This window comes from Narcine bancroftii, chromosome 5 (assembly GCF_036971445.1).
Source record: "Narcine bancroftii isolate sNarBan1 chromosome 5, sNarBan1.hap1, whole genome shotgun sequence".
Taxonomy (NCBI): Eukaryota; Metazoa; Chordata; class Chondrichthyes; order Torpediniformes; family Narcinidae; genus Narcine; species Narcine bancroftii.
In genome coordinates this window covers 205048176-205060788 of record NC_091473.1, presented here as the reverse complement: position 1 = coordinate 205060788, position 12613 = coordinate 205048176, and the positions used below count along the sequence as shown (strand labels likewise).

General features: G+C 50.3%; 1 protein-coding gene across 13 annotated transcripts in view; it reads left to right on the top strand.

Annotated features, from left to right (window-relative positions):
• tep1 (telomerase-associated protein 1) overlaps positions 1 to 12613 on the top strand; it is a 127856-nt gene that overhangs the window by 97517 nt on the left and 17726 nt on the right. For 7 of the 13 annotated variants that reach the window (XM_069940811.1, XM_069940809.1, XM_069940807.1 and 4 more), the window contains 8 exons: positions 437 to 516; positions 820 to 952; positions 1595 to 1731; positions 3926 to 4047; positions 4174 to 4317; positions 5439 to 5550; positions 6270 to 7191; positions 9916 to 10022. In XM_069940811.1, the coding sequence (XP_069796912.1) occupies positions 437 to 516; positions 820 to 952; positions 1595 to 1731; positions 3926 to 4047; positions 4174 to 4317; positions 5439 to 5550; positions 6270 to 7191; positions 9916 to 10022 (1757 nt within the window). The other 6 variants (XR_011358232.1, XM_069940808.1, XM_069940812.1 and 3 more) reach the window with 6 other exon arrangements.

Here is a 12613-nt window from a genome sequence, read left to right as displayed (position 1 = left end):
CCCCACTCCCTCACCACAGCCCTGTATCAACCCCACACTAATCCCCCTGCTCCACTCTCCCCCACAGCCATGTATCAGTCCCACACTAATCCCCCTGCCCCACTAACCCACACAGCCCTGATTTAATCCCAGATATCCCTCTTCCCTAGAGGGGAAGCTGGTTGTGGGAAGAGGTGGCAGCATGGTTGTGGGAGCAGTGGCTTGCTGAGGGGAGTAGAGTGTGGGTTAGGGGCCGAGTGTGCAGGTAGGCGAGGGTGGATGTGTATGGAGGTTGAGTGTGGTGAAGAGGAGGTAGGTGTGAGGATGGGATGTGATGGTGAGAGTGAGGAGAGGGTATGATGGATGGGGGTGGGACAAGCAGGAGTGGGGCAGCAGGTGCTTTTTGCGAGGGTTGTTCCTGTCTGAAGCCTCTGACCCACCCCTCTTGCCATCACAGCAGCAACCAAGAGTGAGGGGTGTCTCCAGGTGTTAACGGCAGCAGATGATGGGACTGTTCGGAGCTGGGACCCACTGCTGGTTGGTCACTCAAACACCCCCCCCCCCACTCTCTTCACATCCCTTTTTCCTGTTCATCTTCTTTTCCCCTCCCTCTCCCCTTTCTCTCCCATCCCACTCCCCCTCTCCTTCCTTCCCCTCCCCATTCACTTCCCATCCCTCTTCTCCCTCCCATCTCTCTCCCCCCTTCCTCAATCTCTCTTCACTCTCTCCTCTTTATCTTGTACTCTCTCCTCTTGCACCTTCTCCCCCCTCAACCCCCTTGGTGGGACACTGTGTTGAGATTACTCTCACCTGTGTCTTGGTTCCCCTTCCCCCTTCCAGCCTGAGGAGGTGGTGACACTGAGAGATCACGGGGCGTCTGTCCGTGGAGCTGCCACACATGATGGCCTGCCCTTTTTCCTGACCGTGGCTGAGGACCGCACTCTCCGTTTGTGGGACATCCCACAGAGACCAGGTATGGCACAGATGCTTCCCAGGACAGAGAAGGTGTGATACTGGGATGGTGTGGTGTTCCTGCCTAGAGGGGTAGTTTTCTGGGGAGGTAACATTCCTGCCCAGAGAGGTCATCATACCGATAAGGAGCAACGTTACAGCCCGGAGAGTGTGTTATAGCAGGAGGGAGCAGAGTTCCTGGCCAGAGAGTGTGTTATACAGTGAGGGAGTGGTGTTCCTGCCCAGAAAGGGCATTATACAGGGAGGATGTGGTGTTCCTGCCCAGAGAGGGTGTTATACCCGGAAAACTGAAGTTGGGTAATTGGTAGAAGGTTTGTTGTGGGGGGGGGGGGGTGATGGGGGTAAATTATTTCAGTGCTATGGTTGTCCACGATGAAGGTGGGGGGAGGAGAGACCCCTTCTTAATTACAAAGCAGATCCATGGGGACAGCGCCAGTCCATTCTGGGCTGGCAAGGAGATGTTGTGTCAAATAGTCCCACTGTGAAGGGAATTGATTTGATTCTGTTCTATCCAATATCTCCCCTTCACTCTCACCTCCCTCTCTCTGCCCCTCTTTCCCACCCTTTCCCTCCCCTTCTCTCCCCACCACCTCTCTCCCTCGATACCCCTCTCTTCTTCCCCTCCCCTTTTCAATGCCACAAGGGCTCTGGAGCCCCCCTCACCACCAATCCACTGTCACTGCCCTCTGCTTCTCCCCCTCCGGGAATCTCCTGGTGTCTGGCAGCCAGTCTGGAGAGCTCATCCTGTGGGATTCTGAGATAGTCTCGGTCAAGATCCAGGTAGGAGTCTTTCCCCCACCCTCTGCCGTTCTCCCCCAACCATTCCCCACTTTGTTCTCCCCCCTCCCCGCTTATCTGTTCTCTCACACTTCCTCCTGTTCCCCCCCCCACTCTCCACCCTGTTCTCCCCCATCTCATCCCCACCCTCACTCCTTCCCTCCCTCACTGCTCCTTTTTATTTTGCAGGGTCGGCACCAAGGCATCCATAGGCATTGCCCCCCCACCCCAAAGTGAGGCGCTTCCCCCCTGCCCCATAAGATCGCAGACATCGCTCTCCATCAGAATTGCTCCCAGCCCCTGCCGCGTCACTAGCGTCCAAGTTGATGGATGCTAGCGACTCTCCACCCGCCCCCGGCTGCATCACTAACGACAGGAAGTCCCGGCGTCTGATAGAACCCCCTACCCCCCCTCGCTGAGCGAGTTTGTGACCGTTCCGCTGCGCCCCCTCTAACATGCTAACACCCCCCTCTAACATTCCTTCTAGTGCCGACCCTGTTATTTTGCCTTTTGGCGGTAAATCAATTCCCTTTATTCTAATCCAAAAGTACTGCATTAGTGCACAATTCATACTGTAACTGAAAACACATTACAAATTGAAATATGATCATCTTCATCAATACCCTCAAACCCTTTGTGGGGGGCAACCATTCCTGGAACCCTCCACTGAGCCCGTGAGCTCCTTCTCCAGGGATACTCGGGCGCGGAGGTTGTCCTTGGAAGTGGGGCCCGAGCTGACCCCTCGACTTCCTCCTGTCTGGATCTTGGCCAGGCCCGATACCAGACCGGCGAGGACCACCCCTCGACCAGCCCTCCCTCCTCCATGCAGGCGGGCCCAAAATTCAGGGGCATGGGGCTGAAGTGCAGCCAAAACTTGAGGAGCAGCCCCTTCCAGTGGGCGAGCGGGGGCTGCAACCTTGCACCCTCCGTCTCGCCGTGAAATACGGTCTCAACCAAGCCGGTGAAGCGACAGACAGTGGGTGAGCCCACGGATCAACTCAACTTGTGACTCGACCCACTGCCTTCGCATTTTGTAGGCATTTCACGGATCTCCCCTCCATTTCCACTCGCTGTAATGGCCAGGGTGCCATCCTGTTTAGTGCATTTTCCAACCTTGATAGTTGGGGACAAGTATCATGACTGCATTCTTGTCTTCCAGTAAAGCAAAAGAATTCCTGGCCGAGGGCTTTTGGTAGACAGGTCGGTGTATTTACATAAACGAACAAGACCACTGTTCACCAGGAGAGGGCAAGTCTGTGGTAACAGCCCTCCTGGAAGCACACCATCCCATAATCCCCACAATGATATGAGAGTCAGAGATGTGAGTCCTTCGTCCGGATGATGAGATAGCAGAGCGTTGAATGGAAATCCTTTGCTAACTGGCTCCCTGGCAATTCACAAACTCTGTAAAGGCGAGGCCAAGCTTCCAAGGCCTTCGAGACGTCATCGAAAAGTCATCAACAACCCACTGCCAAGCTAATTGGTGATGAGCAGGCAGTGGAGTCACTGCTGTTAAATTTTTAAACGAGAAAATTAGGCGAAAAGTTGTCATTCCACAATGGAGACTCACAAGCAGCAGACCTCTTCTGAACAAGAAGTCTGCCCAAGCACTCCCGCTCTGTACACACAAAGCTCCTTTAGATTTTAATCTCATTTCAGCTGTTTAAATAATTTCTCTTACTGCATCCCTGCTCCCGCACTGTCACTCAGTACTCCCTCCTCCATTACTCCCTCACTCGCCCATTCCAGGCACCCACTGCTGTGTGTGTAAAAAAAAAAAAAAAAAAAAAAAAATTCCTGATGTCTCCCCAAAACTTTCCTCCCCTCACCTTAAACAGACGTCCTCTGGTATTTGCTATTGTTCCCAGAGGAAGGTGGTGCTGGCGATCCACCCTTTTGAAGACCCTCGTAATCTGATTTACCTCTCAATGCTCCCTCAACCATTCCTCCGCTTCCGCTTCTCTCTCCCCTCCCTCCCCCCTTCCTCCCCTTCTCACCACCCATCTCATCTCTCTCCCTCTGCCGCCAACTCCCCTCCTCTCACCCCACTCCCCCTTTCTCACCCCCACACCACCTTTCTCTCCCCCCACTCCCTCTCTCTCACACCTTTCTGTCCACTCCCTCCTCTCTCCCCCTTTTCACCCCCACCCTCTCTCACCCTTCTCTTCCACCTTCCCTCTCTGGCCCCCACCTCCAGCCTCACAAGAAGAGGATTTCCAGCATCTCTTTCCTGTTGGAGACAGAGTTTGCGGTTGGATCCTATGATGCAGGAGTCTCTACCTGGTCGGTGAGCTGTGATCCCCGGAGCGGGGAACCACGGTAAGTATCCCTTGCCCTCCCCAGTCAGAGCTAGGTCCCCTAAACCCCCATCCCGTGGTGGAGACACCACTCTAATCCTCCTTTCTCTCTCTCCCCCCACCACCCCCCTCCCCAAAACACCTGCAGGTTAAGCCCCATGCATTGCCTCCAACTGTCATGGGGGGTCCGAGCCCTGGCCTCCCTGGGCAAACACCACCTGCTGATATCCGACCTGAGCGGGGGTCTCACCATCTGTGACCTGGTGACTGGATGTCAGGCCCTACTGCTCCAGTGAGTTAGAGGGCTGGAGCCGAGGGGTGGGGGGGGGATGGGGAGTGAGGCAGCCTGCTAATGAGAGGGGGAAGAGGGGTTGGGAGGGTGGGGATAGGGGTCCGAAGGTGGAATGGGAGGGAGATGGTTCTGGATGGGGGAGATGACAGTGGAGGAGGGGGGAGCTGGGGAGGAAGGGGGAACTGGGAGGGGCAGGGCAGTTGGGGGGGTGCGGAACTGCAGAGGGGGATCAGTCAAGGGGGAAGGTGGAAGGGGAAGGGTTCTTGGGAGGATGAAGGTTCAGGGAGGAGTGGGTTATTTTAATTTTTTAATTTAAATTTTAAATTGAGACATACAGCGCGATAACAGGGCATTTCGGCCCAGGAGCCCATGTTGTCCAATTTACACCCCATTGACCTACAGCCCCCAGTACATTTTGAACAGTGGGAGGAAACCGGAGTCCCTGGGAAAAGCTCACAAAGACACACTGAGAACGAACAAACTCCTTACAGACAGTTCGGGATTCGAACCCCAGTTCTAATCGCAGGCACTGTAAAAATGTTGCACCAACCGCCAAATGAATCGTGTAGGGTGTGGCAAGGGGAGGGGAGAGGAGGGCTCTGTCTCTCCCCCCAACAGCCCCCCTTCCCAAAACCCTCCCTCGCCCAAAATTCCATTCCGCTCCCCTACCCCCTACAGTGACACCTCACTTCCTCCCCTCCCCCTTTGCCCATCGCTCCCTCACTCCTCCTCTACCCTCTTCCCCCTCCCTTCAATCCTCTACTCCCCCTGCACACCCCCAGCCTCACCCCACCTCCCCCCCGCCACCCATAAATGGGAAGAGCAACACCTAATATTTCGTCTGGGCCCTCTCCAACCGGACGGCCGTAACACGGAGTTTCTGTCAGGACTCTTCCGTCTTCCTTCCTCCAGCTCTCCACCCCTTCCCTCTCCATTCCGAGCTATCCCCACCCCTATCCATCATTTCAGTCCTGAAACGTTATATATATTTATCTTCACTAAATAAAACAGTGTGACTTGCTGAGTTTCTCCAGCAATTTTGTGTAAACCCCTCCTCCCCTTTCCCCTCTCCCCTCCCCTTCTCACCCACATCACTCACTCTCCTGCCCTCTCCCCCTTAGATCGTACCACCTCCTTTTCCCGCAGCTCGTGGAGCGCCCTGATGGCTCGGTTCTGGGAGTGACCAGCTCTTGGATGTTCACCGTCCATCGACCAGACCCTTCACTGAGGGAGGTAGGAGCGAGGGGAGGGAAGGGGAATGGAGCGAGGGGCTTGTGAAAATAGAAAGAGAGGAGGGGGGGGGGCAAAGAGAGGAAGAAAGGGAGGGGCGTGGAGAAAGGGGAAGTGGTGGAGGAGCACAGAGAGGGGGGATAGGAAGAGCAGTGGAGAGAGGGGGGGTGGGAGCAGAGAGGGGGTGATGGAAACTTCCCATCATGTACCCTGGGTCTTGGGAGATTTAGTTATGGGTGGAAAAATGGACTGAGGAGGTGGGGTTTTTTACACCCCTCCCACCCACCAGGAGTGAAGAAGAAACACCATAGAAAATCAGGAGAGGAGGCAACAGGGTTTGGGGGGTGGGGGTGGATAGGGCAGAGTGCATCAGAATATTTCTCTCCCAAAACTCCCACCACCACCATCTCCACCTCGTGGGTTGGGGAATCAACAGCGGAGGATGTGGATATTCAAGGGGAGGAGATGAGGGAGTCTGAAGAGTGAGTTCCCCACCATCTCTCACACAGAGAGAGGTTAATGTAGGGGTCTCATTCGCAGGGGGGGGAATGGACAGGGATCACCCTGTTTAGGGGCATTCAGATGGGCAGGGTAGGGCAACGGGGATTAGCATGAACGATGAGGGTTGTAGGGTGAGGAGGGCCTGCCTCCATGGGCAAGTGGCAGGACTTTGGACTCTGGAGAATGTTCCTGCTAATAACTGAATCACCTCTGTTCCACAGGGAGCCCTGTTGGAAGCAAAGGGTCCAGAAGGTTGGGACTGGGGTCCAGAAAACCAGGATTCTAACCAAGAAGGTCGGGACTTGGATCGGGAAAACCAGGACTCTAACCAAGGTCGGAACTCAGATTGGGAAAACCGGGACTCTGACCAAGGTCAGGACTCGAATCAGGAAAACCAGGACTCTGACCAAGGTCGGGACTTGGATCGGGAAAACCAGGACTCTAACCAAGGTCGGAACTCAGATTGGGAAAACCGGGACTCTGACCAAGGTCAGGACTTGAATCAGGAAAACCAGGACTCTGACCAAGGTCGGGACTTGGATCGGGAAAACCAGGACTCTAACCAAGGTCGGAACTCAGATTGGGAAAACCGGGACTCTGACCAAGGTCAGGACTCGAATCAGGAAAACCAGGACTCTGACCAAGGTCGGGACTCAGATCGGGAAAACCGGGACTCGGACCAAGGTCGGAAATCAGATCGGGAAAACCGGGACTCGGACCAGGAAGGTCAGGATCCAGATCGGGAAAACCGGGACTCGGACCAGGAAGGTCAGGATCCAGATCGGCACTCTGATTGTGAAAACAGGGAATCTGAGAGGGAAGGTTTGGATTCACATCTGGAAAACTGGGACCAGGAAGTTCAGGAATCTTACCGGGAAGATCAGGATGCAAATCTGGGAAAATGGGATTCAGATCCAGAAGATCGGGACTCCAACCAGAAACCTCAGAAGCTGGAGAGTGAGGAGTTTCCCGGGGTCCAGGACTGGGATCAGGACTCTCAGCCAGGAGGGCAGGATGATCCTGTAGAACGCCTGAAGAAGGAGATTATAATTCAGACCTCCACCTCCAAGCTGCCCTGCATTCCGCAGAACACCTCGGCCAGGTTGACTGCCGTGCTGGACTGCCATGCAGCGAGGGGCGCAGGTGAGACGTAGGGTAGGAGAGATTGGGGGAGTTCACCCCGTTCAACCCAACCTGGCCACATCAACCAAGCCATCCTGGCTGCCTGCCTTTGCCCTCATAACCCTTCTAAACCCGTCCCATCCTTGTATCTGTCCGCTTTTCAACAATACCTGTATATACCCCCTCCTCCAGCATTCTGTTCCACACACCTACTGCCCTGTTTAAAACTCCTCAGGTTTCTGTTCAATCTCTCCCCCTTCCCCTCACATAACAATTACAGCACGGAAACAGGCCATTAGGCCCTTCTAGTCTGCACCGAACCAAACACCCCTTTCTAATCCCACCTCCCCGCACAATGCCCATAACCCTCCATCTTCCTCTCATCCATATACCTGTCCAACCTTTTCTTAAATAATACAATTGACTCCGCCGCCACTATTTCTCCCGGAAGATCATTCCACACAGCTACCACTCTCTGAGTAAAGAAGTTCCCCCTCATGTTACCTCTAAACCTCTGCCCCTTAATTCTTAACTCATGTCCTCTTGTTTTAAACTTTCCTCCTCTTAACGGAAATAGTCTATCCACATCCATTCTGTCTATCCCTTTCATAATCTTAAATACTTCTATCAAATCCCCTCTCAACCTTCTACGCTCCAAAGAATAAAGACCCAATCTGTCCAATCTCTCCCCATACTCCAGATGCTTAAACCCAGGCAACATTCTGGTAAACCTTCTCTGCACTCTCTCCACTCTGTTTATATCCTTCCTATAATTAGGCGACCAGAACTGCACACAGAACTCCAAATTAGGCCGCACCAACGTCTTATACAATCTCAACATCACCTCCCAACTCCTATATTCCATGCAATGATTGATAAAGGCCAGCATACTAAAAGCCTTCTTCACCACCTTATTCACGTGAGTTTCTACCTTCAGGGAACGATGTACCGTCACTCCTAAATCTTTCTGCTCTTCTGTATTCCTCAATGCTCTCCCATTTACCACATATGTCCTATTCTGATTCTTCTTACCAAAATGAAGCACCTCACACTTATCAGCATTAAATTCCATCTGCCATTTTTCAGCCCACTTTTCTAAGCAGCCCAAATCCCTCTGCAATCCTTGAAAACCTTCTTCATTATCCACTATTCCACCTATCTTAGTATCGTCTGCATATTTACTAATCCAATTCACCACCCCATCATCTAGATCATTAATGTATATAACGAACAACAATGGGCCCAATACAGATCCTTGAGGCACACCACTGGTCACCGGCCTCCAACCTGACAGACAATTATCCACTACCACTCTCTGGCCTCTCCCTTTCAGCCAATGTTCAATCCATTTGACTATCTCAAAATTTATACCTAAAGACTGCACCTTCCTAACTAACCTTCCATGTGGTACCTTATCGAAGGCCTTACTGAAGTCCATATAGACAACATCCACTGCGCTACCCTCATCCACATTCCTAGTCACCTCTTCAAAAAATTCAATCAGATTGGTCAAACATGACCTTCCTCCCACAAATCCATGTTGAGTGCTCCTGATCAGACCCTGTCTATCCAGATGTTTATAAGTACTATCTCTAAGAATTTTCTCCATTAATTTACCTACCACAGACGTCAAACTTACAGGCCGATAGTTGCCAGGCTTCCTCCTTGAACCCTTTTTAAATAACGGAACCACATGCGCAATGCGCCAATCCTCCGGCACTATCCCCATATCTAATGACATTTGAAAAATTACCGCCAGAGCCTCTGCTATTTCCTCCTTCACTTCTCTCAATGTCCTGGGGAAGATCCCGTCTGGTCCCGGAGACTTATCCACCTTTATATTCTTCAAAAGCCTTAAAACTACACCTTTTGTAATCTCTATATTCCCCATATTTACCCAATTTGCTTTTTTTATCCCACATCTCCCAATATCCTTCTCCTTAGTGAATACCGAAGAAAAGAAACTGTTCAATATCTCCCCCATTTCTCTAGGTTCCACACACAGTTTTCCACTCTGATTTTGTAAGGGACCAATTTTGTCTCTAGCTTTCCTCTTACCATTAACATATTTGTAGAACTCTTTTGGATTAGTTTTCACCCTGCTTGCCATAGTTTTCTCGTACCTTCTTTTAGCTTTCCTAATTCCTCTCTTAAGATTCCTCTTATATTCAAGGTATCTTTCAAACATCTCCTTAACTCCATGCTTCTTATATCTAATCACCATCAACCTCTGATGTCCGATTCCTCAACTCTGGGCAACCGACTATCTGGTTTGACCCGATCTATTTCTCTCATGATTTTGTACACCTCTGTGAGATCATCCCCCATCTTCCTGGGCTCCAAGGAATAAAGCCCCAGCCTGCCTTGACTACAGGTCATCCCCCACCTCCCAACACATCTTGGCTTCAGTCTTCTCACACCCTCTCCAGCTCGACATCTTTCCTGCAGCTTGGTGAAGGAAACAATACAATGATGAAACGAGACCCCACCAACACCTTATACAACTGGACTCCATACTCTGACTGTTGAAGGCCTGTACTCCTTGATCCCCTGCTTAACAACACTCATTGGATGCCAGGAACACACAGAGGGACAGATGGATGTAGAATTACACACACACACACACACACACACACACACACACATATGACGTGGGGCCATTCAATCCAGTTCCCTCAATTTGCTGATGTTTCCCAGACCGTCCAGCGTGGGACTGACCTGGAAATTCTTCCCTTTCCCTTCCAGAGACCTCTCTTTTCTTTGCGGACTCTGAAGGAGGCTTGTGGCATCAACCGGGGGATTCAACCCAGCAAACAAGGAAGAGAGGCTTCAGGGAGTACAGTAAAAAACAGGTGAGAGGGCTACCTGTGCAGAGGTTGGCGAGAACTTCTCTATGTCTGTCCCCGGGGGTGTGTGACATGACAGTGCGAAGGAAGCTTCTCTGTATCTGTCCCCCGGGAGGTTGTGACAAGAGGGAGCTTCACTCTGGGTCTGTTCCCGGGAGTGTATGATGCGACAGTGTGGAGGAAGCAAAAATGTGTATCTGTCCCTGGGAGGGTGTGACGGGACAGTGCGGAGAGAGCTTCACTGTGTTGTCCCTGGGAGTGTGTGATGAGACGATGCGGAGAGAGCTTCAATCTGTGTCTGTCCCCGGGATTGTGTGATGGGACAGTGTTGAGGAAGTTTTTCTCTGGGTCTGCCCGGGGAATTTTGACAGGACACTGTGGAGGCAGCTTAACTCTTTTTTTTTAATTTTTTATTTTTCACACCATAAACCACATTGACAATGATACATACATTTTCCTTTTCAAATATATACAGTGTCATTTTCTACCCCCCGCCCCTCCCTACCTCCCCCCCCCCATCCATTTAAAGTACAAAATCTTTTTTTTTTCTTTTTTTTTTTTTTTTCTTTTCTTTCTTTTTCTTTGGCTTGGCTTCGCGGACGAAGATTTATGGAGGGGGTAAAAAGTCCACGTCAGCTGCAGGCTCGTTTGTGGCTGACCAGTCCGATGCGGGACAGGCAGACACGATTGCAGCGGTTGCAAGGGAAAATTGGTTGGTTGGGGTTGGGTGTTGGGTTTTTCCTCCTTTGCCTTTTGTCAGTGAGGTGGGCTCTGCGGTCTTCTTCAAAGGAGGCTGCTGCCCGCCAAACTGTGAGGCGCCAAGATGCACGGTTTGAGGCGTTATCAGCCCACTGGCGGTGGTCAATGTGGCAGGCACCAAGAGATTTCTTTAGGCAGTCCTTGTACCTTTTCTTTGGTGCACCTCTGTCACGGTGGCCAGTGGAGAGCTCGCCATATAATACGATCTTGGGAAGGCGATGGTCCTCCATTCTGGAGACGTGACCCATCCAGCGCAGCTGGATCTTCAGCAGCGTGGACTCGATGCTGTCGACCTCTGCCATCTCGAGTACCTCGACGTTAGGGGTGTGAGCGCTCCAATGGATGTTGAGGATGGAGCGGAGACAACGCTGGTGGAAGCGTTCTAGGAGCCGCAACACAATCTAAGATACATTAAACCAGTCAAACAATGTTGTCATTCAATAAAAATAAACAAGAAATTCCACTGAGTCAATTCTTTTCATTTCCTTCTCCTTTCGTTAATTTAGGTAGTGAATGTCCCCGGTAGGTTTTCTCTATTGTGTTTCATGTAAGGCTCCCATATTTGTTCAAATATTTCAATATTATTTCTTAAAATATATGTTATTTTTTCTAATGGAATACATTTATTCATTTCTATATACTATTGTTGTATTTTCAAATTATCTTCCAATTTCCAGGTTGACAGAATACATTTTTTTGCTACGGCTAGAGCTATCTTAACAAATCTTTTTTGTGCATCATCCAAATCAATTCCAAATTCTTTGTTTTTTATGTTACTTAGGAGGAAGATCTCTGGATTTTTTGGTATATTGTTTTCTGTAATTTTATTTAATATTTGGTTTAGATCTTCCCAAAATTTTTCTACTTTCTCACATGTCCAGATTGCATGAATTGTTGTTCCCATTTCTTTTTTACATCGAAAACATCTGTCAGATACTGTTGGGTCCCATTTATTTAACTTTTGAGGTGTAATGTATAGCCTGTGTATCCAGTTATATTGTATCATACGTAACCTCGTATTTATTGTATTTCTCATCGTTCCAGAACATAACTTCTCCCATGTTTCCTTTTTAATCTTTATATTTAAATCTTGTTCCCATTTTTGTTTAGTTTTACCATTTGTTTCCTCATTCTCCTTTTCTTGCAGTTTAATATACATATTTGTTATAAATCTTTTGATGATCATTGTATCCGTAATCACATATTCAAAGGTACTTCCCTCTGGTAACCTCAGACTGCTTCCTAATTTGTCCTTCAAGTAGGATCTCAATTGGAGGAGTCACGTGATGGAGTAGTGGCCGGACGGTGAACTCCAGCCCTCTCCAGAAAAGTCGGGAAAAACAAAGGAAAACACAAAGGCACAGAAATAAAAGTTACAGAAAAGTGAGTATAAAGGTGGAAAGAAGATGGCGACAAAAAAAGAAAAATCGAAAGCAACGGTAAGAAGAGAGGAAGAGAAGACAAAGGAGGAAAAAGGTGAAGGCCTTACCTGTCCGAAGAGGCCCGCTGCGGAGAGAGAAACCTGCTCCCTCAGGTCGGTAAATAATGTACTACAAAAATGGCTCGCTGAGCCGAGTAAAAGTGCGCAACTGCGCATGCGCGAGGAATCGCGCATGCGCGATGCGAATGGAAAAAAACACACCGACGGGAGGGGGGACCAGCTGGGGAGTCGATCTCCACAGCTGGCAACGACAGCTGCAGAACACCTGCAGCAAGAAGAGACCACAGAAGACAATAGAAACAAGAAAGAAGAGAAGGAAAGGGCAACAAAGAAACAACAGATGGCCAACCCAGAGGAAGAAGAAGAGGAAGAGGAAGAGTACAGTGAAATAGAAGAA